Source organism: Paralichthys olivaceus, chromosome 8 (genome assembly GCF_024713975.1).
Source record: "Paralichthys olivaceus isolate ysfri-2021 chromosome 8, ASM2471397v2, whole genome shotgun sequence".
NCBI classification, from domain to species: domain Eukaryota; kingdom Metazoa; phylum Chordata; class Actinopteri; order Pleuronectiformes; family Paralichthyidae; genus Paralichthys; species Paralichthys olivaceus.
In genome coordinates this window covers 3366077-3390790 of record NC_091100.1, presented here as the reverse complement: position 1 = coordinate 3390790, position 24714 = coordinate 3366077, and the positions used below count along the sequence as shown (strand labels likewise).

At 45.1% G+C, this 24714-nt stretch overlaps 2 protein-coding genes across 4 annotated transcripts in view; one reads left to right on the top strand and one right to left on the bottom strand.

The window, feature by feature from the left end:
- The window catches only part of foxk1 (forkhead box K1), a 14089-nt gene extending 10208 nt beyond the window's left edge, over window positions 1-3881 (top strand). Inside the window, exon 9 of the mRNA XM_020108931.2 lies at window positions 1129-3881. Coding sequence (XP_019964490.2) covers window positions 1129-1361 — 233 coding nt within the window. The 3' untranslated portion in view covers window positions 1362-3881. The remainder of the gene's footprint in view (window positions 1-1128) is intronic.
- Window positions 2521-24714, bottom strand: radil (Ras association and DIL domains). 3 transcript variants are annotated; one of them, XM_069530403.1, is made up of 21 exons: window positions 24387-24714; window positions 21750-21857; window positions 21557-21671; window positions 20220-20784; window positions 17956-18063; window positions 17352-17467; window positions 17061-17243; window positions 16261-16969; window positions 15301-15431; window positions 14734-14771; window positions 14411-14562; window positions 14134-14246; window positions 13741-13857; window positions 13305-13428; window positions 9937-10109; window positions 9555-9705; window positions 8799-9025; window positions 7971-8304; window positions 6499-6638; window positions 5962-6101; window positions 2521-5771 (listed from the first exon to the last, which is right to left on the bottom strand). In XM_069530403.1, the coding sequence occupies exons 3-21, from the start codon at window positions 21638-21640 to the stop codon at window positions 5672-5674; spliced, it is 3705 nt and encodes a 1234-aa protein (XP_069386504.1). In that variant the 5' UTR covers window positions 21641-21671; window positions 21750-21857; window positions 24387-24714; the 3' UTR covers window positions 2521-5671. The 3 variants fall into 3 exon arrangements, with proteins under 3 accessions (XP_069386504.1, XP_069386506.1, XP_069386507.1); XM_069530405.1 differs by having other exon boundaries at window positions 6499-6551; window positions 24387-24712; XM_069530406.1 differs by lacking the exon at window positions 17956-18063 and having other exon boundaries at window positions 24387-24712.

Here is a 24714-nt window from a genome sequence, read left to right as displayed (position 1 = left end):
TTATACAGACAGTGTCTAGTATTTAGCCTCAACCATGCTGCTGTAAAAACTGCTGTATTATACAGAAATTGTGTTTTTGTCTAATGTAAAACAATTAAACTAAAGTACCTTAGATGTAATCAGTACTTCTCTAAAACTACTTCCAGCAAATCTGAACAATATAAGTTTAATAAACGCAGGATTTATTACAGAATGTGTTAGAGATGTACTTTTTCTTTTTTTTTACCGATAACCAACGCTCGTTAACCAACAAGATTAATATGTTTGGAATGAATGAGACACATTCGAAAATAATGAATCAACACTTTGTATGAAGGTTTTTTTATGTGCACTTACAATAGAACACGAGGATTCACACATTAAACACCTGCAGTGCTGCTGTGAACAGAGTCGACGCAATGTTTCACACACACACACACACACACACACACACACACACACACACACACACACACACACACACACACACACACACACACACACACACACACGGTCTAATTTGTCCCGCTAGTAGAGCTCATACCTTCGCCAAGGCCCAACAGTCTCCTTAAATTCAATTAACTGCACAAACTCACAGGTCTCAGCCCCCTTAATATTCTTCTTATCTCCTATTATGCTCTTGTTTGTTTGTTATTTAGCAGCGTTACGCAAAAAACTATGACCAAAGGAAAACACGTTTTGGTGTGGATCCATGTTCAGTCATTTCTTTTCACCCTCTTCAACATTTCTAGATAAGAAACGTTGATGGAAAAAAATGTTTTAGGGGACAAATAAAAATCTAGTAATAATCTAGTTTCTTAAGAAATTCTCAAAAATGTCAAATCACAGGATAAAAAAGATTCCTGGAGCCGCCTCCTTTATTGAATCTGCTTCATAAGTAATGGATTCTTTGTTGGCTCATAAAGAACGCACCCTTCCGTCAAGTTTCATCAAAATCAGATTTGTAGCTTTTGCATGATGCTGCTCACAGACGTGAAAACATGACCTCAGCGTGGTGATCAGAAATTCTTTTAACACTTCTCATAATACCATAAAACATCTCTAACCTTTTTGTACAGTTGCTTCGTGTTAGAGCTTCGTGCAGCGCTCGCTGTTAACACCCCCACTCTCTCTTCATTTCCCTCCCAGGGCTCAGTAGTCCTCTCCAGATCTTGGCTGCTCAGGCCTCCAGCTCCCCCCCGGTGCTCCTGAGCCGACAGCCCGGTGCAGAAACTTTAGCCGAGCTGTCGGGCGCCCCCCAGGCCAAGCGGCCGAAGATGGAGGACGACGGCGGGACCGAATCTTTGCAGCATCAAGTCACGTCTGCCCAGCAGCCCGTCATCGTTGCCATGACGTCACAAACCCACGACCCTAGGAAGTAAAACGCAGGCCTTCTTACCAGGTACCCAGTGGACAGCCTCTCCTAACGTTTCACCTTTTATACTACATATGATATGACTGCAGCCGACACGGCCAAAAAATGTACACGCAGCCTCTCTCCACAGAAGGGAATTCAATTGTAAGGAACATACGCTGTTCGACAGTAGATGAAAAGTTTCACATACATTCTGAATTTAAAAGTCAGCGGATATTTCAGGGCTTTTTTCAGCTTTACACTCTTTTATAATGTAATCCACCACTCACAAACAAGTAAGGACTTTAATCTTATGAGAGCATTATGCATAGTTAAAATCATTTTAGCACTACTTCTACTTATGTGAATGTTGGAGACTTTCTCAGATACGACCTTTATCCTTGTTGGTGGATCAGATCCATCGGTGATTATCACTCTCAGGCCAAAGAACTCAGCTGTCCTGAACGTCTGCGTCAACACAGAATGTGTTCAGAGATTTCCACGGCCTGTATTTTACAGAAGAAACTGTGACGATTGGAGTTGACATATCGCGTAGCTTAACGCAGACCTGGATAGAAAGATAACGGCAGACCGGGTCGATCGGGGCTACGGAGGCTGTAAAGAACATAATCGTGCTCTTCAAAAGGTGAGACAGAAGAAACCCGACAGGTCGTCTCTTGTCAGAAAAGAGAAATGTTAACGTTAAAGCCAAGACCAGAACATGAGGCGTCTTTTCCCTTTCGTCTTCTCTGTAAAGCACAAAAAGAAAGAGAGAAAGAGTGGTGTCGGTTTTTTTTTTTTTTTTTTTTGGTTTTTTTTTGTTTTTCAAGAGGAGATGGAGAAAATCCAGGAATAACAAACCAGGACTTGAGCGGTTCTTGCTTCACTTCAGCTCAGTTTGGTTCGTCAGTGAGAAGCTGCTCAGATTCAACGTGATCGGGGCGACTCGGCAGGTCACAGCAGGAAAGGGCAAAAAAAAAAAAAAAAAAAAAAAAAAAAAAGAAGAGGCAACTATTTGGAGCTGATTGAAGTGGAGCTAAACTAATGTAGACAAACTGATTGTTGTTTTAATTGTTTTCTTGTTTCAGTAGTGGTGAAAGGACAAATGAAACGGCCCGTGCCTACTGTTTTGTCTCGGCACAGCAAAGCATTATTGTAATAATCCTTAAAGCCTTAAATATTTCTACTTTTTTTTTTTTTTTTTCGGGTCATTTTATTTTAACCTTTAGAAAGCTTTACCTTTTTAGATTAACACAGCGCTTCTTTAACAGGACGTGATCAGCAACACTACAACGGTGACATTACGTTGCGTTAGCAGACTTGGATTCGTTTTTATCAGGGGAAGGGCGGGACCAACAAATGACGACAATTCTCATCTGTTTTCTTATCTGTTGTTTTTTTTTTTCTTTCTTTATGGTACATTTCACAGCCTCTATAATCTGAGCTCTCTTTGCTTTCAAGTTCCGCTATTTCTTTTTCTCTCTATCTCCCAATCTACCTCTCTTTGGTATTAGGGCCATATTGGAGAAAAAAAAAAAAAAGAAAAATTCTGAGAAAGTTGTAATTCAATAAGAAGTAATATTATTGAATTAAAGAGTTTCATCCCTGGATCCAGACTCTTGACGCAGTCTCACCATTTCTTGAGAAACTATGAAACCCAAACATTTCCTCCCTCACGAAGAGGAACATTATTATTGTCTGTGTGATTCAGAGTGGACTTAGTCCCTCGCACCAACATTTCAAACTCCTGATAATGTGCAGATGAGCCAAAAAACGTAAGTATTATGTTATTTATGAAACTTAAAGTGTAATCGAACAAGGCGCTCCAAGATTTTGACCTGTTTTTTTCTCAGAATGTTACTTCATTCTCATAAATTAATTTAATTCTTGTAAAAATGAGCCCTGTTGTCCCTCATATTACAACGTATTCCCGTTATTCTTACAACTTTATTCTCAAAATATCCGATTTTTTTTTTTTAAACCCTTTAATTGGCCCTAATGCTCGTCACCTCTCTCCTTGTCCTCAGCGAGCAGTGTGCTTCTTTTCAGTCTACAGAGGCATCGAGCTGTTGGCAGTTCCTGTCACAGACGTGGCCGAATAAGATATTCATCAGCACTTTCTCTCCCCCACCCCCCCCCCCTCACCCCAATCTCTCCATTCTCTCATTCTCACTCTGCCTTTAGCTTCTCCGCGTGTCCTCACAGAGGCCTCTCATGTTCAGCTGGTAATCAGGCACAATTTGCGCAAGATTTCAGTGATTGTTGTTGCACATTAGGAAGAAAAAATAAAAACAAACAAAAAAGATGCGTAATGATTGTATGCTGCTCTATCTGCTAAATGACAAAGCTATTTAGAAGGTATTTTTTCTCATTTTGGAAAAAAAAAAGAAATATTTTGCTATATATATATATATTAAAAAACAAAAACAGCTGTCATCAATACGCAAACATTCTGGAAATAGAGAAGTATATGTATTTTTAAATGTTCCTGTTTTTGTGATTTGTTAAAAAATGTTTAGCACAAATTAAAATTCCTCTTTGACGTAAACATTCTTCTGTCATTTCTGGTGTTCTGGGTCATTTTTCGTCACAGGAGTCGGAGGCGGAATGTGACGCAGGAATAGAAGTGACCACACTAAACATTTTATTGGCCTTGTGAACATAATATCTCAGGAACGCCTCGAGGGAATTCTTTCCAATTGTTTTCCTTGGACTCGCAGACGAACTGATACGATTCGGTCACACGTTGTGTTTCGAAATAGAAAACTTCAGTTGTCCAACAGTCTTTATTATTAAGTTCCATCATTGAACAGTATAAATAATGACCAGAGAAGAATAAACACACACAGGAACAGAATCAGAAATTGAGAGTTTTTACATGTGTGAAATAATTTAGTAATTCAAACAATAACATGTTTAAAAAATAAAAAAAAGACAGTGCAACAATAACAACTCCCAGAAATGATGTCAACTTTAGTGCTGAAATAAGAAACTAATCAATTCATCAGTCGAGTAAAAATGGCAAATGTTCACGTCACGATTTCCTCACTTCTCTTTGTTTACGCTGTGAATCGAATTGAATCTCTGGGTTTTGGTTTAAAACAAAAACAAGCTTTGGAAGTTTAGGTGCAGTGACACTGTACAGACCTGTGTAAACAGTAGTTTTTCAGTTTTACAGCACACAACCCAAATTCGAATTAATCGGAATCAAAATAAATTAAGAGTTAAATATTTTTAAAAATTACATTTCCCATTTCCCGTTAATACTGTTTCCTCATCAGTAGATTAACTGCTCAATAGATTTCTGGAAAAAAAAAAAAAAAACAATTTCCCAAATGCAGTTTCTCTTTTATCCAAACAGTTCTGTTCTCATGGAAGTGTTAAATATGTACAAACAATTATTTACACCTCTCAGAACCAGATGCACACAGAATATATTCACAGTAAAAGTGAGGGTTCATTCACAGCGGGATTGTACCGATCAGAATCTCTGGAGTGAAGCGCGACGCCTCGACGATCCAGTGATTCACAAACAACGTCCCACAACCGCTGCACATCTGCGGAGTGTCGAGCCCCCGGAGACCATCTTTAAAGTTCAACGACGATGAGGTTAAATGCGAGAGAGGAGAGCTGCGTTGAACGTCCTCGTCCGCTCTCCATGTTGGAGAACATTCACACACGATGGTTTGAGTCTGCGGAGCATTCAGTGATCATGTTTCGGAGGATTTACCAGCGAAAAAGGGTTTTTTATTAAACATTCCAGTTCACGTGTGAGACATCGAGCTTTCACCGAGGTCGTCTCCGTGTTTTCAGTTCACGTCCATCAGACGCCCTTTGTCTCGGGAGCCTGGTTCATCATGCTAATTAATGCCTGAATCACTAATGCAAATTATTCTAAAATACAGGCGGGGGGGGGGGGGGGGAGTCCAGTGTGCACACATGCTCCGAGGGCGGACTGAACTTACAAACCCTTCAGTCGACTGTGCTTTTAAACCACATCGGACTTCTGACTGGCTCGTTAGACCCCGCCCACCTCACGCGCCGATTAATGAGGAAAACTTCCCTCGCAGCAGGTTAGCGTGACGTCACGGTGGGTTACAGACTCTGTCTGTCACCGAGGCCCTGGAGGAGTCAGTGTGGTGAGGGCAGGTCTGGCAGCTGTTACCTCTACTTTGATTGGCTTTGTGCTGACTAGAGGTTTTGCATTTATACTTCATGCGGCGTTTGCACGCACTCGGGGTGCGTATGTGTGCACCGTGTTCGTCGGCACACGCATCTGCACCCCTCACTGTCCTACCTGTGGAGAGCGTGCGTTTCTTAGCTGGGCGGCGGAGGCGGTCAGCAGGAGGAGGCACTGATCTTCTCGGAAACCTCGGGGTCAGACTTGGCGACCAGGAAGCGCAGTCGGCCTCCTCCCAGACGAATCAGATCCACCGCGCTGCACGGGAGGAAGCAGACGGGAGAACACGAGAGTCTAGTTACACAAAACTCAGCAGAGACAAGAGCCCTGACGACGGCGCGTCACAGTCTGGGCTTGCACCGATCGATCGCAGCAATCAATCGAAGAGGCTGATGGTAGAGGGTATAGTTAACACTGTCCTCCACGTTAATATAAACATCCTCTGTACCTCTGGTAGTCTGCTCCTATCAGACTGGTCCCGTTCACTGCCAGGATGCGGTCTCCGATCCTCAGACGTCCGTCGGAGGCAGCCGGTCCGTCGGGGATCAGAGTCCGGATGTAGATGCCTGGAGCGTTGAGAGGAGTGTGCTGCAGGAGGGAGACGTGTTAGCGTGGAGCGGAAATCAATGTTCACCACAGTGATGGAAGATATCTGTTTCTCATCAGCTGGCAGGTTTGAATTAAAACTATAAAACCTTAATGTGATGGTCTCGTGTGTTTTCTTTGGTTTTTTTTCTCATTTAAATTGAAACTAAATTTGCACATATTTGAAACGAAAACATTTCTAGTTCCTGGTAACAGACAAATGAAAGAAACACAAATACAGATGAAACATAACATGATAATAAATCATATATTTAGAGGATGGACATAAATTAATTCTGTGTGATTTTCTTAATATGCATCTTTAGGATCTGGTCCTAATGTCACTTTAAACAGTAAATCAGAAAATAGAAAAAGTCTCTGATGAACTCAGTCTACTCACCAGGCCGTCTATGAGTCCCATGCCCAGTCCGTACGGTCCCTTGTCCAGTTCCACTACAAACACCACACACAAGTCATCAGGAAGGGGAGGGACGCCAGGGGAGGATACAGGGAAGGGAAACTCACACCCACTAATACACCCTGCAGAGGACACGGACACCCACATCCACACAGACACACACAAACACACACACACAGGGTCTTGCTATGGGGTCGGACAAACACAAGAGGTCTCGCTGTGCCGAAGAGACACACACACACACAGATACTGAGACACATGCAGAGGTGCAGCTGCAGAGTTCGTCCGACACACGAGATGTCACACACTCGCTGCACTGGAGACGACAACACAGGTGGGATTTCTCTGGTCGAGCGTTTCTGTGACGCGGCTGAGCTACAACTGCACACGCTTAAAGCGGAGTTTGATTTGTGGCCACTAGGGGACAGAAGAAGTCCAAAGAGAATATTATGATGTCATTGTAGCTAATGAGTTTGGCTAATTAATCACACATACAAAAAACTGTGAATAACTTTTTTTTTTCACACAGATGAAAGTTTAAAGGTTTGTTTTTCCAGAACATTTGGTTTTAATTATTTATTTATTTATTTAAACCCGGTGAAGCATCGTGATCATCGGCTCACATCGACTCGTGACATTATTATTACGCGTGCGTCACGACAGGACCGAGCTTTTCCAGCTCCATCCCACGATCGCCGCTGTTCGGACAGCGATGGCATCGTTTCTAGACAGTGAGAGGAACTGGAGATGTGTCGTCCAGCTTTATTTACAGACTCTGAGTCTGACTGAATCACACAGAGACTGGAATCAAACGTTTTAGCCTCTTTAGCTCGAGGAGGCTAAAAGGCTTTGTTGGTGCAGAGTGGGGGGGGGGGGTTAGTTGTCATTTAATGACCCCATTTAATAGACATGGTGTCGATGAACGTAGCTTTGGGTGAATTAGAAAAACAAAAGATTGTCTGCAGTTGTTATTAACATATTTCTGTAATGTTTGTTGTCTTCGCAAATCGCTGAGATACAGAGCAGAGCGGAGCCGGCGGGAAATTGACTGTTACACTAAAAACGTTATCTGTATGATAGAATGTGCCGTTAACTTTACGCACTCTGTATACTGTATAATGTGTACTGATAATATATTGTGTAGGGATGCACGGGTGCCGGCCGTGAAGCGATTCGTTAACCGTAAATACGGCTTCATTAATGCTGTTATAAAATTCAGTGTGTCCTCTCTGATGCATTCATTTGGGTTTTAGTGCCACAGTAAACCCTGGCCTGGTGTTTGCATAAATTAAATTAAATCTTATTCAGTGAGTTCTAACATTTGGGAAAAGCGGAGCTATGGTATCTCAAACACCCACATTTCTCATAATATTACTTTGTTCTCAAAATCTCGGAATGAGTTTTCTTTAAACTTGGCTCTAGCGCTCTGCTGCTCAGGTTATTTTTCAGCCTACCCTCGAGTCCGTTGGTGATGAGCCCGTTGGTCTTCTTGCATTCTGCCACTGTTCTGCCGCAGCCGTTAGTCTGAGTGCTGGGGCCTAGGATTGGCCCGAGCACCCCTCCCCCTCCTCCATCAGGGTACAGCGGGGTGTTAGGAGGGGTCAAGAGGCAGGACGGGTCAGGATTTGCGGTCCGTGGGTGGTGAATAGTCCCGTTCCTTCTGAGGCTGTGTGTGTGTGTTTGGCCTGAGGGTCTGTCCCGTCCTCTCTCCTCTCCTGTCTCCGCCATCGCCTCGTCCCCTGGACCTCCAGAGCGGGGACTGTTGTGGGTGGAAGGCAACAGCTCCCTCTGTGTCAGGAGGGAACAGAAAGACTTGAGAAGCCAGTACGAGGTTTTAAAAGTTCCACGGACGCAGAGAAGACAAAACAAAAGAAAAAGATGGATGGTGGATGAAGGAGCATGTTTGAATGATTGATAACTTTACAGACAGATTCACCATCACAAACTCACACCTGAGCAATATTTGTGGATGTCCATGTGTTTCTGTGTGCACATATGAGGGTGCAGTAACCCTCGGGATTATGGTCTAGTCGGCCGTTCCCACTAATTGGACAGCCTAAAGACTAATCAGATTAACCATGATTTAACCATGTCTAGGTTTCTGAGAGTGTGTGTGTGTGTGTGTGTGTGTTCGCTGGAGTAGAGGGTTTTTTGTCTTTCATTTATGGGATTATGAGGAACTCCTCAACAGCCACAGCTGCTGAGGCACATGGCCTGGATTACTGCCGGGTGTGTGTATTTGACAGTATGCTGCATATACGTGCGCATGTGAGTCTTGTGACCTGAACGTCCGGCCAGTCGGCCGTGTTGGTTCCGTTTGAATGCGTGTGCACGCCTGGAGTGTTGGCGTGTGGCTGCGTCTTGGTGCGTAGCCCCCACAGGTAGTGGCGGACGTAGAGCAGCTGTCTGTAGATGCTGTCTTCCACACACTCGCTGTCCAAGTCCACTCTGAAGCCGGCGCTGGGCAACACGATGGGGGGGTGGTTCTCAAAGCTCTCCAGGAGGTCCACTGAACACACACACACACACACACACACACACACACACACACACACACACACACACACAGAAACCCACAAACGGTCGTTAAAACACACACACTCATGAATACACTTATACATCATTAAAAGCCTGATCTAGGATTGCTTCACCTGCTCCATCAGCCTCTCACTCTCTGTTTTGCAGCTTTCGTGCACACACACACACACACACACACACACACACACACAAACACACACAGAACTCCTTCATGAGTCCATGAACATGTTTTATATGAAAGTCTCTTGGTCGCCTGTTTGTTAATTGTAGTGAGTGAACTCTTCAGGTTAATGAACTCAGGGTTTCTTTAGGTTTCAACAAGTTCAATTTAAGACTTTTTTAAGAACACAATGAATGAAATTCTATCTAATCTATGTGAAGTACAACAGATTATAACTGACTATATAACCCACAGGCCAAAATTATACAAGGGCTTTATATAAACTCACAAACTCCCCCCCCACACACACACACACACTGTTACACATTCATACATGTACCTGTTCTGTAAATGTACGCCTCGTCCTCACTGCTGGGCTGCCATATTGGGACAGGGCCGATCTCTGCTGTGAGCTGGTACTGAGTGAGAATCCTGTGCAGCTGCACTGGTTTCAGAGACGGGTGCTCGCTGGACAACGCTCTCCAACTCAGCTGCAGACAGAGAGGAACAAATGTATTTTAAATTATTTAATCGTTTTGTTATAAACCTGGGCAGTCACAAGTTACTGGATGTGTGGTGCTGGACTACAACCATCAGTGGCTGTCCAGAGTGATAATTGTTTGTGAACAGCTGATCAAAGATTTACTGTTCTCTGCTTATTTTACTTGACGAACAGGAGTTTTAAGTGATCGTCCTCATTGTTTGTTCATATATATTCATACCTGTTTGAGCTGTTGCGGGGATGTGGCCAGTATGGACACCGTGCTGTTGAGTTTTGTGAAGAATTTGTCGGCCAGATGTCCCAGACTGGATCTGCTCGCCCACTCCATGACCATTCGCAAACACGCCTGAATCTGCAGCACCTTGGAGCGCTGGAACCAACCCCGAGATGGACCTACACACACACACACACACACACACACACACACACACACACACACACACACATTTAGTCGACTCTTAAGCAGAACTTAATTGTGAACGGTAGACTGTTCCAAAGAACGCACAATCACCCTTTCCCCTTACATGTGTCAGCATTTTACAGAGATGTTGTGTTTCTATGCATGATTAGGTTTGCAGGGCGCTGTAATAGAGGCATTCGTTTTTTATTAAGTTGATATTCAGAGAAACAATAGCAACGGCCACCAGCTGCTTCTCTTCTCAGAATACTAACATCCTCCATTCCTCCCTCTGCCTCATCCTTTCTTTCTCTGCAGCACATCGAGGAGCTCAGAGACGGTTTGTGACAAGTTAAGCAGGCGGTCACTCTAGATCTAGCATCTGTCATGCTGTCATTACCTCACTGTGCTATAATGCCTTTTTAAGCTTTGTGAAATTACCCCCCCACCCCCCACCCCTCAGCTCAGGCCTCTGATGGGCTTTGGTACAAACAATGACAAACAACTGGACCAGAACCGACTACATTTACTATTTTATCAAAGAGAAGAGACTTACAAGCTCTCTGATTGGTTAAAGGGCCATTACCACCTCAGACGATGGAGACATGCTCAACTTTGTCTTCCACCCTGATTCATTCATCTGCACACGAGCAGCCAGGTGATCAGAGAGCATCTTACGTGCATTGACTAATCAGCATTGTTGTATTGTTTAACCTAATTCTACCAGCACAAGGCCCCGAGTGTCATGGAGATTAAATTACTCAGCAAATCAAAAAGCTTCCGCTCGCACAAAATATGACAATGCAACAAATGAACGTTTGTTCGAAAAGATTCGCGTCAGGACGGTGAAGGATCTTTATCCAAATTAGAAGCTATTGTTTGGAAAAGACTCGCTATGAGAATTCACTCACTGAATTTTAAAGACAAAATTCATTTTAATTGATAACAATGAAATCAGATTTTATCAATAAGTGTCTCAGACATGTTATGTTTGTTTTGTTGTAATTAATTTAAGCAAAAAAAATAAATGAATCAGACTCAAGAGAACGGTGACGATGATGAATCTGAGCAGATCACTCAATGTCAGCCTTCGGTACTTGACAGTTTATCTGGTGCTAAAGATGAATTTCGGTTTGATTTCCAGTTTTTAAGACAGATGACAAACCGGCAGCATCATGTTCACCATTCAGATATTCTGCCATATGTTTTGGACGCACACACACACACACACACACACACACGCCCCCTCTGTAATAGGCTTATGTCTAGGCATACAGTAATCTGCGTGTGAGGCATCTCAAACAGACGAGACATCACTTAACCCCTTAGCAAAGGTGTCATAATGCTTCATAGCAGCTGGTTTACAAAAACACACTCACCTTTAAACACAGAGAAGCCGACATACACTCACAAAACCAACAGACCGACAACGAGCTGGTCTCCACAAATTCTCGAGCGAATAATAGATATTGTGACATTGTCCGATGTTTATGCTTGGTCAACCCTGATGATGCAACAGATTATTATTAGTCTTTGCTACTCAGACTGACGGATGAGTACAGGTCATTGTTAGCGTGTGTGTGTGTGTGTGTGTGTGAGGCAGAGCGCGCCAGAGAGAGACAGAGAAAGAGAGAGAGAGAGAGAGAGTGGGGCAAGAAGATGCTGAGACAATCAGTTTACTGCACACATCTCTGAAATGAAATAAGATTTTACTCAATTGCAGCGCTAAATAAAATGAAAATCGATACGTGGCCGTCAGTGTTGATACTTTGGAGGGCACAAATAAATCAGCAAATGGGAAACACTGAAAAGTGAAGGAATAATTTCAGTTCATTGTCAGACTGTAGCTGGTCAGAGGACGTCAGCCGAGTAGACGGTCAGATCTCAAATGCACCCTCAGCATCTTGGGGGCATTCATACTTGACCTTAGAGCTTTTCACTTGGGATCAGATCACCGAGGAGGTCTGACTCTGAGCAGCACCTGTGTGTGTGTAAGGCGTTATTTACACCTGGAATTAACATTCATCCTGAGTGATGGAATGTGTCGCGAGATTCACAATGAATCAAATGTATTTTTACTCTTTACTCTACGCTAAGTGTTTCGGCCACAGGATGAACACTGACCACCACATAACAATCAACACTTAGTCTTAAATTATACAATAAATTGGTCAAATCTTTCTTCACAACAGCTGCAAGAGATTCATCCCCTCTCTCACTCACTCGTGCCGACACACACACATACACACAAACACACAAACACACACACGAGGAAGTGAGATGTGATCACAGGAGGGACACATCTATGACGCATTTACACCAGGTGTGAACTGACGTACTTGACGCAGTCCAGACGTTAAAACCAGGTTACCGTCTACGAACTCACTTCACTGTTACCATGGACACCATCCGCAGTGAAATATCAATGAGCGACAAAAAAAAAAAAAACGGAGAGAGAGAGAAAGAGAGGAGGAGAGAGGGAGGGAGGTGGAGATGAGGTGGGAGACAGGGTGGGGTGGGGGACAGCCTCTGCATGAATATAAAGGTATTTCTCCTCCTCTCTTTGCCAGACATGTGATCTCTCCTGTCTGCTCTGGCTAATGAAGACATATGGTATGTGTGTGACTCGTGAGTGTGTGTGTGTGTGTGTGGAGGTGAAGTTATAAAGGACGGGTGTGGAGAGGTTGGAAGTGATGTAGTCACATGTTGATATATATATAAGTATATATATATATATATATATATATATATATATATATATATATATGGCCTTAAATGACCATTTTCTGTATTTAGACACAGTAGTAGTCTGGTACCAAGGTCATCACAACAACTGAATGGCCTTCCAGCCCTTTGCCCTTCACTCTGCCCTTTTCTGCCCCTCCCCTTCTCTATCTCCTCTCTTTCTCTCCAATCCAATCCTACATCTACTCTTCTTCGCCTCACCCCCTGATGGCCAGATGGAAGGAAGGAAGGAAGGCGAGGAGGAGGAGGAAGGGGGGGAATAAAATGCAGATAGGCGAAGGGCATTGAGGACAAATCCAGGTTAGGCTCTGTCAAAATGCTGACAAGGACACAAGGACACATGGGTTCTCTGTCTCTCTGTCACACACACACTAACAACTGTACAAATCCTCAGGGAGGTCAAATGGAAGCGAGAGTGAGTGAGTGTGCTTGTTATTGCCCCGTACCTTTGTCCATCAGCTGGTTAAACAGAGACACGTTGGAGAAGAAGAAGAGGTAAGCGAACATCTGAGCCTGGATCTCTGGGTGGACCTCATAACCATACAAAAGCTCCTGGGCATTCTGAAACACCTGCACGCACAAGTACGGAAACACTGTTGTGACAAACACAGTAACAAACACAGCACATCCCTGTGTCAATGTCATATTTTGGCTTTTGTCTTGTATTGTGTTCCAGTTCTATGGTGGCCGAGGCGTCTCACACGAGCACATTTCATTGTCAACATCCATCTGTGGTTGTGTTTCCGTTGTGTGGCTTTCGAAGTTGCGGTTGTAACGTTTGTAATTGTGTAATAGTATTAACCAGATCATTTTTTGGGGCGTTGATTAAGTGACAAATAGCAACTGCCCGATATTACAGTACAAAACAATACGTGTCCTTACCTGCAAGACCCTGCGTATAGGTTCAGGAAACCCTACACCTCCTTTCCAGCACGGCTCAGAGCTGTCGACCGGGAATGGATTACAGTCCAACAAACCTGGCAACACTACATAAAGAGCCTGGACACACACGGACACACACGGACACACACACACACACACACAGAGTTACGTTTGGTGATGGAAACGATCTGAAATTGCAGAATAGCTTCTAATTTAATCATATTCTTACTCATCCTGTCATAAATTGAGTGTGTGAGTGAGTGCGAGTGTGTGTGTGTGTGTGTGAAACAACTCAATCAGGTCCACTGCTTGAATTATTATTCGTGTAACTTGGATTCAAAAAAATATCTTGATGATTAAGAGGATGACACCGTTGTCGTGGTGACGGATTACCTTGGTGATATAGTAGACACATTGCTGGAAAGTGTACATGATCACTTCTTCCAAGATGGTCATCGCCTCCTCATTGGCCGATATTGTCGCAGATAGCAGGGACTCCTTTGACCCTGGACACAGATGACAGAGATACACACAGATATGCGCCGTGAGAGAGGGAGTGTTGTAGCTGTATCAGTGTCTAGTGCACGTCACTGTGAGTAATGACTCTTCAGCCAAGTTGTTTCCAGGCTCATCATTCAGAGTGTGTGTGTGTGTGTGTGTGTGTGTTCACCTTGCAGTGTCTCTATGCTGTGTGTGTACGCTGGAGCTCTTTGCTGTATGAAATAGAGGATCTCGATGGAGTTGGACATCCAGAAGAAGATGATCTGCAGGTCTGGGATCAAGTCTGAGATACTGAGCAGAGACAGGGAGGACGGGTCCTGGCTACATGGACACACACACACACACACACACACACACACACACACACACGCACACACACACACATATATGTGCACACACATGGACAAACAGTTTAGTAAGACATCAACATGCAAAGTACAAAAATGGTAAAGCCGTCTTTCTGTCTAGCACAAGTTGGAAAGCAATACTCACTGCTGAGCTTGCTTCTGAGCCAGCTCCTTTGTCTTCTCCTGAAAGGCGCACACACGCACACACACACAGAGACACACACACACAGAGAGACACACAGAGAGCAATTAAGTGTTCATTAAACTTTTAGGATGTGCGTAGGAGAACCTTAGCTGCAGAGAGAAATACAGTACCACTATCATATTTACAAAACCTTGTATGCTCACAGTGACGCACGTTGATAATTACCATGTTCCCTGTTGACCTGAATATAATGACCTTAATTATAAAACAACGAAAGCCCCCAACGCACATTTTTAACAGCTATAAATCATTTGACCTTGACAAGGTAGACAAGCCTTAGTTAGAGCGTTCAGCCATGTTCAATAGCACAAGCGGGTCACCTAGTCTGAATCAAGTGACCACTCCAGTATACTGGTGTCTGTTGTCCTGGATAGAGACAATTCATAGTCTAGTCAGAGAACAATGTTTGTGTGTGTGTGTGTGTGTGTGTGTGTGTGTGTGTGTGTGTGTGTGTGTGTGTGTGTGTGTGTGTGTGTGTGTGTGTGTGAGACAGTAACAGTTACTGACCCATGCGATGGTCTGGATTCGCCGGACGATCTTGAGCAGCAGTTTCCCAAAACTGCCGGGAGGGAAGGTTGAGGCAGAGTGTTGTATGCACAGACACAGCAGGTAGGCTGGCGTCAGCTTGTGGTCGTCTCCTGAGAGAAAGACAAAAGTTTTGAAACTCGGTTGATCCCAGTTCGGGAAAAAAAAAAACATGTTTTGTAATTTACCTTTGGTGGCTTTGGTCTTGTCTTGCAGCTCAGAGTGTTTTTACTGACACTATTCTCTAAACACTCCCTACGACACAGTTGACGTTGAGGGCTGTGATTCTTAAATGGACTGATTCTATATTCAGTGTTTAACATCTTTACCTTTTGACAACAGAGTCAAAGTTGATAAATGAAATGAGAATCTTACTCTCACTATAGCAGACATTGACTAATGACTTTTAACCATTTCTCCTCATCTCCCTCTTTCTTTTCAATACTTAGTGTTTGACCATTCCTGTGTTCCTGTGCGATGAATTGTGCCTGAGTATAATAGAACCTGACTTCTTCATTCCAGCCCTCATTTCTCCCTCCGCAGAGGAGCTCCATGTTTGTTAGCAAGTAGTAGCAGTTGTAGCTGAGCCCAACTGTGCTGTTCTGTCACTCGTGTCATAGTTCAAGATTTAAAATTTAGCACAAACCACCACAATACGATTTTGAGCCGGACACAGAAAATGTAAATTAGTGACAGGTGCAATCGCAGAGAGAAGCTTTAAACCTTCTTTTCTGACATGAAACCCGGAAAATGAGCAGATAACTGGGTCTGGATGTAACTGCTGTTGTAGCCAGAATGTTGGAAAAAGACGTCTAAAATTTTTGAGGAAATAAAACCCAAATTATCTACATGATGAGATCTACCAGAGGTGAGAACATCATTTTATTGTAATTTGAGAAAAGGTTTAATTTTCTATATTCTCCTGTAAATCAGAGCACTCACCTCCAGGTTCGATGAGAGACACGATCCTGCTCAACAGCTGGTCTTCATGAGTCTGGTCAAACTCCAGTTGTAGCCTCCTTTTCTGACCTCTTCCTCCTCCTCCTCCTCCTCCTCCTCCGCCTCCTCCTCCGCCTCCTTCCACTCCGGACAAACTAAGGGGGGGTCCTCCTGCTGTTGTCCCCACGCTGCGGGGTTTCACCAGGTGAGGCTTGAAGCTGCGTCTGACCGCCGGAGTGCTCGACACATTCGCTGCTCTGTCCTTCAGCACAGAACCACACATCTTACAAGTCTGGGCCCCACCCTCTCCCTCCTCCATGCCTGCATCGTAAAGCTGTCCCAGGGTGCGAAGCCGTGCCAAGGTCTGAGCAGGCAGAGGCTTAGCGCCCGTAGGGTCCTTGTACAGGAAGATGTAATGCGATCCGAATGAGAGGAGGTCACCGTGTCGCAGCGTGGTGGAACGCTCGCAGCGGGAAAAGTTCACCAGGACGGTGGCGTGGAGGACAGGCTCAACGGCAACACAGGAGCGCTGGTTCTCCGCCAGCTCATCACCCTTGTTGTTGTTGGCATGGCGACGGGGTGCAGGGACTCTGCGCAAGCGGCAGTGGAGAGGCAGGATGTCAGGAGAGAACAGGCAGATGTTGGGGCGAGCTGATGGAGTCTCCTGGCCGACCGTGTGCTGCTCTCTGTTCAGCAGGTACACCAGACAGTCCTGCAACACATGACACAGTTGATGCCACAATACAATCGGACGCATGAGACGTCTGGTGCGAAAACACAGGAATGTCTTTCACTGTCTTCACCTGGCGATTGTATCCCTGCAGCAGGAGGAGATGTGGCGACTGGTAGAGAGAGTGCCTCACCCCTCCTCCCCCCTGATTCCCCTCCTCTTTCCTCCGGCCGCTGGAGGCCACCTCACGTTCTCGGCCTCTTAAGGGCCCGGGCAGAGTAGAGTAATAACGTTTGGGCTCATCTCCGACTCCCAGCTGGAAACACAGGCACACACAGGAACACACAAGCGGATGAGGCTGATAACAGTCCCATTAATAATAACAATCAATCTTCCCGACTAAGCTTCTGTGGGGAGTCCCCACCTGGTTGAGGCTGGTTTCACTGAGGCTGCGGCAGAGGGATGAGTTGCTGGATCGGGGCAGTGTCAGCGTCCCCTTCGCCCTGTTCCTCTGGAGCTTACGAGCCTGAGCGTTGATGTCTACAGGGAGGTGGAGAGGAACAGAAGAGAAGGAGGGAGAGAGGGAGGGAGGCAAGAGGGGGAACAGGTGGAGAATAATAAAAAAGCAAAAGGAAGAGATGGAGCAGAAAAAAAAGTTGAGGACACAACAAGAAAAGGACATGACATGCAGAGTTGGCATGTTTGACTCATGAGTGACGTCTGGACAAACTTGTCAGGTACATTCATGTGTGAGCGGAGTGGAAACTGAGTAAAACCAGTCGGATGAAGTAAATGGATGGAGCAGCACTGACGACAGTGACCCTGATGAGACGTGAACCCAGCGGCTCCTCGTGGGTTTAACTGGAGGCCATGCAATGTGTCACACACACACACACACACACACACACACACACACACAGTCAGACTGGTTGAATCGTTGGTAATGGGAGTGGAGCCGGTGACAACGCAGGTAAAGGTGGTCTCCATGGCAATGACTGACAGCCACCCTACCTGAGACCAGTCCCCACCTTTAGAGCTGGATTGTACCACTCGACCACACCGTAGGGGGGAGCTCCTGTGTTTGCCAAATCCGGACCGACCCATTAGAGCCGCCAGGAATTGGGGGGTTTTGGGCCCTACAGCAGGGTGGGAGGGGTTAGGAGGCTGAGAAAACACCCTCCTCTCCAAAACACCAAGCAAAGCAGAGAACAACCCCGATAAACACACACACACACACACACACACACAACATCCGCACACCTCGAGACAGGCGTGCACTGTGGCGCCAAAGAGGTCTGTGGTGTTTCCGGTGAGTCAGTTAGAAGAAGAGATACACAGTTAAAGGTGTAGAGAACAGGATTTACTGTCAAATCAACGTACTAATATCTCTGTTGTGTCAATTCAATAGTTTTTTTTGTTTTCACGAGATTTAGCGTGTTCACGTATTCATTGAAAATCCTGTAGACCTTTAAAAGTGCCATCTCATTATAAAAATTCACACATGCACATGCACGCTCACACATACCCCGAGGGGAAAAAAGCCAGAAGAGTTGGAGATATAAAAGAAGTAAAGAGGGGAACAAAAAGGAATCTCAAGGTATGTGAGGTTTCTAACACTTCAGCACCACAGAGGAAAAGAGTTAGTGTGAAAATGATATGTGTATTAGTTAAAGCAGGTTTATCCCAGAATAGTTTTGCAGATACTTTCAAACAGAAAAATAAAAAAGAGAATAAGCTGCGTAAATAATCAGTAAACAGTAAATGTGTTTTTAAAAGAAAAGGATCCGGCTGGAGGTTATCTATATTTCACATGTGATAAACAAACAAAATGAAAAACGGAAAACCAACTATGGATCTGTGTGTATATACGTGTCAGTAGTCACAGTGGTAATCGGGCTGTTGTGTTCCTTCACTACAATGAAAACTGCAGTTTATTTTGAGTCAATCCCACATTCACCATCCTGCCCTAAATACTTAAACTGCACCGGCCTGTCTCCAAATAATTTTTAGAATGCACTGCTGTTGTGACGTTTGCCGAAAACTGCAGAAAGAACAAGAAGTGTTCAACATCTCGTAATTTCTTGTCTCGTGTCGTTCAGTGTGGTGCCGGGTCTTTTACATGCACAGATTAATAATGCAGATTAAAACACATCTGATCCTGCGTCACAGGTTTCATGGGTTTCCTGGGATTTGTTGACCATTAGAAAAAAATGTACACAGCCACCAGCCTTATCCTTTCAGGGTTTCATGCTTGTCTTCTCTGCCGTCTGAAAATACAGCTGGGCCGCACAACAATGAAGAACAGCGAAGGAGACTGCTGACTGACTCTGGCTTCCACAGAAGTTGACATAGCAACCAGTAAACCCTGGCATGCCTCATGAGACATTATGTGCTGCTGCAAAGTGCTATCTCTGACTGTGAGGCTGGAAATACTTGCTCTGAATCTCTCTGAATCTCTCTGCTCCAGCTCTCGAACTGGATGCTCGTGACTTTCATGGGCAGGATGCACAGGGATGAGTGTGTGCACGTGTGTGTGTGTGTGTGTGTGTGTGTGTGTGTGTGTGTGTAGCTGGCATCAATCAGTAAACCAATTTCACATAAAGGTCATTGCATGATGGACATAGATTCATATACATACTGCAATGCAGATGTGAAGTTGAAGTTTATATCTATAAAAACCAAATCACCTGACAATCCCCAGTTCAGGTTTGAGCCGGAACTTGTGCAGGTGCAATATTACAGAAGTGACATCGCCCCAGTGTAGTAGAAAAGTGTCATTCATGAAAAACACCAACACAAATCCACACCTCCGGTTGCAAAGGATTCAGCTTTCACTCAATCAATCGATCAGCTGTCTGTGCAATTCTACTGCACTGCTTCTGAGTGTGTGTGTGTGTGTGTGTGTGCGTTAATTGCAGATGACAGTGTGTGTGTGTGTGTGTGTGTGTGTGTGTGTGTGTGTGTGTGTCTGAGATGAGACCATTCTTCACAGGAGAGCACCTCAATTTAAAACAAACACTGCTAATCTTATTGAATTAATATCTACAGGGTAATAAGTGACAAAAGGTCTTATTCTGCATCACACACACACACACACACACACACACACACACTCTGCAGAGGAGCTAACGAGCTGTGCTTTTCTGCTGAGTTTGACATGTTAAGAAAGGAAGGGAGTTAGACCAGCTGCTGTGTGTGTGTGCTCACAGCTTCGTACGTGTGTCCCTGTCTATCTGACGAGCGTGTGCGCCTGCTTGTGTTTACGTGTGTCTTTGTTTGTGTGTTTCCTCACCAGCAGTGACGGTGTCCTTCTCCTTGGCGTTGAGCTCCTCCACCTCTGCTCTCCGGCGCAGCTCGAATCTGCGAGCGTGTCCTTCTCGGGGCTTCCACAGCTCTTGGAGCAACAGCGGCTTTTCATTGTCTCCCAGCGCACGCAAGCACTCAGTCCGCCACCCGCCTCCTCCTATCCCGCCTCCTCCTATCCCGCCTCCCCCTATCCCGCCTCCCCCTATCACACTCCCCCCTATCCCACCGCCCCCCTCCAAATGTCCGATCACGTCGCACAGGACGTAGGAGTGGGCAGCATCCTTGTTGAGCGAGTAACGTTCGAGTGCCTCTTTGACCAGTTCCTGTGCACTGGAGCGTGGCGTGGCCAGGACGCTCTTGTAGTTGGCACCGGCGCAAATTTCATCTCCAAATATCTTCAGCACCCCGGGGGCCGAGCTCTGCGTGGAGAGCTCAGCCGGGTCGTCCGCCGGTCGCTCTGGGGGTTCAGTCGTCGAGCGCCGGTCCCCTCGTGTGTTTGTTCCAGTTTCTGCTGGAACGCGGTCTCTGTAGCTCAGAGTACGGTAGAGGACCTGGAGAACAGACGGACAATAATGAATGTCCCGCAGGACCAGAGGGTCACAGACATTGTGTACAGGACAAGCTTCCTCTATAATTAAGGGTCAGTTCACTCAAATTGCAAAACAACATTGGGTGTTCAACCACGAGGTTTTGCTGAGGAGGGGTGATATCCATAGGTCTCATTTCTGCACCTCAATAAACTGGAGATTAATCAAATTCTAATTGAAGTTTTCACAGTGCTTAAAAACTACATGTTAACAAGAACAAGAATCTATAGACATGGCAGCAGCTCTGTGAGGCTGAATGAGCACCTAAGTACATACATATATGAAAGTACATACAAGGAGAGTAGTTTTTTGCAGGTATTTAGTCAACTTGATAAAGTGGTGAAGACGTAAAGATCCAGGTGATGATGCGAGTTTCTTACGATTGAGAGGAACAAACAGACATTTCATTCAAAACCACAGATGTGAGACTGTGGCACTAAAGGAAAAGTCAGAGGATCGTGACTGTCAGCAGGATTCATCCACTTTTATTTATATTAACTGTCATGAACGCAAATCTCAACCACATCTACATGGATTCATTTCTCTAAAGTAAAGAATATGTTTTTTTGTATTTTCTGTGATTATATGTCAAACAACATATTTAAATATAGTGCAAAGAGAAGAATGAATTCAGTATTAACTTTTTACTGGTGTTTGACCTCTATTCAGCAGGGTATTCTCAGTGTGTGTGTGTGTGTGTTTGTGTGTGTGTGTATGTGTTTGTGTGTGTGTGTACCTGTGTGAAGGTCCTGCTCTGGCGTTTCAGGCGACTCTTGGATGGCAGGGACATACTCGCCCCAGAGGAGGAACCGTAGAACATGATGCTGCCGTTGGTTCCACACACTCCACAACTGGTGAGTAAGAAAACACACTGTAAACCTCATGATTCACAACAGGCAGCTCGTACTTTACACGTTTCTGGAAAGTACCTCGATGCAGTCACGTATCGTCGCCTCTATCTGCAGCAGCACCAGGTAGCAAAGGTTGAGAGTTGAGTGTCAGACGCTTTGCTTTTCATTTCACCATCACCTCTCACACTGGAGAGAAAAAAAAAAAAAGAGAGAGGAGATCAATGTCACCTCACAGCGACACTGAAGTTTCCCCTCGCTGAGTTCTGGATCGCTGAGGGAACCTCTGGGACTCATATAATTCTGCTGTGGCTTTCAGCTTTTTAATGACTGAGCTAAACTGTTTTCAGGCCAAGAGTCAAAACTGCAAATCAACATCATACTGCCTGAAAAACCAATTTTCTAACCTGGGTTTGTTGGAACCGACTGCAGATGTCTGATGTCCAATTTACAGAAGTAAAAAAAAAACTACTTGTTATAGAATATCTATTATTCCACCAACTTAACTGGATGCAATTAACCAGATTTTTGTTTCTAAAGATGAAATCATGTTAATGCGTTTTTGGGCTCAATATGTCAAATTGAAAAATGAATTGTTGAGCTGAAAAAAATAATTTTGGCATGGTTAACCTTTTCATTTGGTGTTTGTAGGATTGAAAAATGAACAAACTTAGTGATATAGAGCAGAGAAGAAGTTAAATGTCGCGTTTGAGAAGCGGAAATCAGCAAATTTACGACTTCTGATGACATTTTTTCACTTTGCCGTATCATCTTTCATTCGTCTGTTTTCCTCCAGACTGTTTCTCCGCTGCTCTCCTGTAAAAAGGAATATACGCTGGTGATAAACTCTTGCTCTGCTTGTATCCAGGTCACGCATTTCTCCCTCCATAAACAGTTTCCAGTCAGTGTCCCTGCAGCAGGTGAGTCACGCTTCAATTGTCACTTTACAGTGACGTACAATGTGCATCGAAGTTGTTGCCCTGTCTTTTTGACTGTTAATCGATTTATCAGCTCTGTGATATATTATATTCATGCGTCATCTTTCATTTGTCAGTTTTTCTACATGCATGTAGTGCTGAATAAACGACTTGGTAGAAAGTGGCGGATGTAAGTGACAGGTATAAACTCTTCCTCTCCCTGCACCCAGGTCGTTCATCTCTCCCTCCGTACACACCTCTGGGTCCAGCCAGTGTCCCTGCAGCAGGTGAGTCACGCTTCACTTTTCACTTTACGGTGACACAGAAGAGAGAAGCAGGAAAATATCACGTTTGAGAATTTGTAATGAGCAAATATTTGACTGTTCAATCAACATGATCAGCATTTTCCTCGCTGCTCTTTTGGTATTTTTAGACTTTAGGACTAGATGGTGAATATCCCTTGAAGGTCTTCTGCACAATTTTGAGTTATTAACTACCAATAGATGTTAGCAGGTGTTAGAGATATAACTTCAGTTGTGCACCTTCATCCGTCATCAACTGTTTTGTCCATACAGGCCGAACGCTGAGGTTAGAGGTAAATCTGACTGGCTACTGGTTTGTATGGCAGAACTGTGAAACCCATGTAGTCTCTCAGAAGATCAGACGTCATTAACTCTCTGTATTTTAAAATGGACGATACCCCTGTATGTTGTTAATACCTCCCACCAGTTGATGTGAGTAAATGTGAATGAATAACTTGGTGAAACTAGTGAATATCGTTGAAAGGGACGAACTCGCCCTCTGGAGACACAGGTCAGGCGTGTCCACCTCCAGACTTACAGTCCGTGTCCCTGCAGGAGGTGAGTCACGCCTCAATCTTTGCTTCGGGTGAACTCTCTTGACCGATGAAGACTTTAACGCAGGTCGACAGCAGCAACACCGTGCGTGAACATTTTCACAGCCACAGCGAAAGCAACACCTCACGCCGTTTACTCCACACACACACACACACATAAATAAATGATTTCTTCTCAGCAAACATTTGGAGCCGGGCCTAAAAATGTGTTTGTTCCTCGCTGACTCTGCAGGCACCGGTGGGATAACGTGACTATTTTAAATGCCTGCTAATCCGCAGTAATCTGGCCACTTGGCCGCAGTTAACTCAATCCTGGGACCAGCAAACCCCTTTCCTGCAGCTCCACACAAAGAACCACCCTGGAGGCCCGAGTGTTGCATTGGTTGGGTGTGTGTGTGTGTGTGTGACCTACAGGGGTTGTGTTGCATGTGGTAACCATGTCACACACACTCCCAACTTCTCCAACACCTTCTTCACTTCCTGTTCGAACCCTGCGTTTGGGACAAACGACCCCCCCCAAAAAAAAAAAAACACAAAACAAATAAAATCAGACGCAACTTGGGATTTCTGCGGTTCTGCGCTTTATTTCGCGTCAGCACGCTCTGTTTACGACTTTGGCCTCACTGGTCGTCAGTGGCAACCGCCGTGGCAACAAAAGGCAGGAAGAAATCCTCAGGAATTAATCCGCGGGGGGGCGGGAGAGTCGCGAGGCGCCGCGTGAGAAGCTGCGGGCTCGGCCTGTGCGGGTCCCCGCAGGTGCTCCAGGTGACTGTCACGCGTCAACGATCGATAATCAATCAAGCTGGACGTTAATAATAATCTGCGGTTAATTAACGATGACATAAAATGAGGGTCCCTGAAAAGTTGAGGTGTGATTCCAGCCCCCCCTCCCTCCCCACGGAGGAGCTGTCTCCCCCCCGCGCGCGGGGCTCTGCTCATACTCACGCTGCCTGCAATGCGTGGCTCCACGGAGCTGGGGGACTCCTCCTCGGCTCCTCTCGCATTCCGTCTCCCCGACAAGAGGCAGAAAATCCCGGGGAGGTAAAAAACAAAAAAAAATTAAATTAAATAAAAACACCTCCGCTAACCCTGCTGCGAGCGACCGGGGCTCCCTCCCGCCCTCATCCCCAGAAACAGCCGGTTAACTTGGACCGCAGCCGGCCGCCGGGCGCTCCCGTCTCCGTGCGCACATCTCCGCCGAGTGTCCAGCGACGTCCGCCGAGCCGCATTCCCTCATTCACCGAGGTTCAATGCCGAGGCGCGACGGAAACAC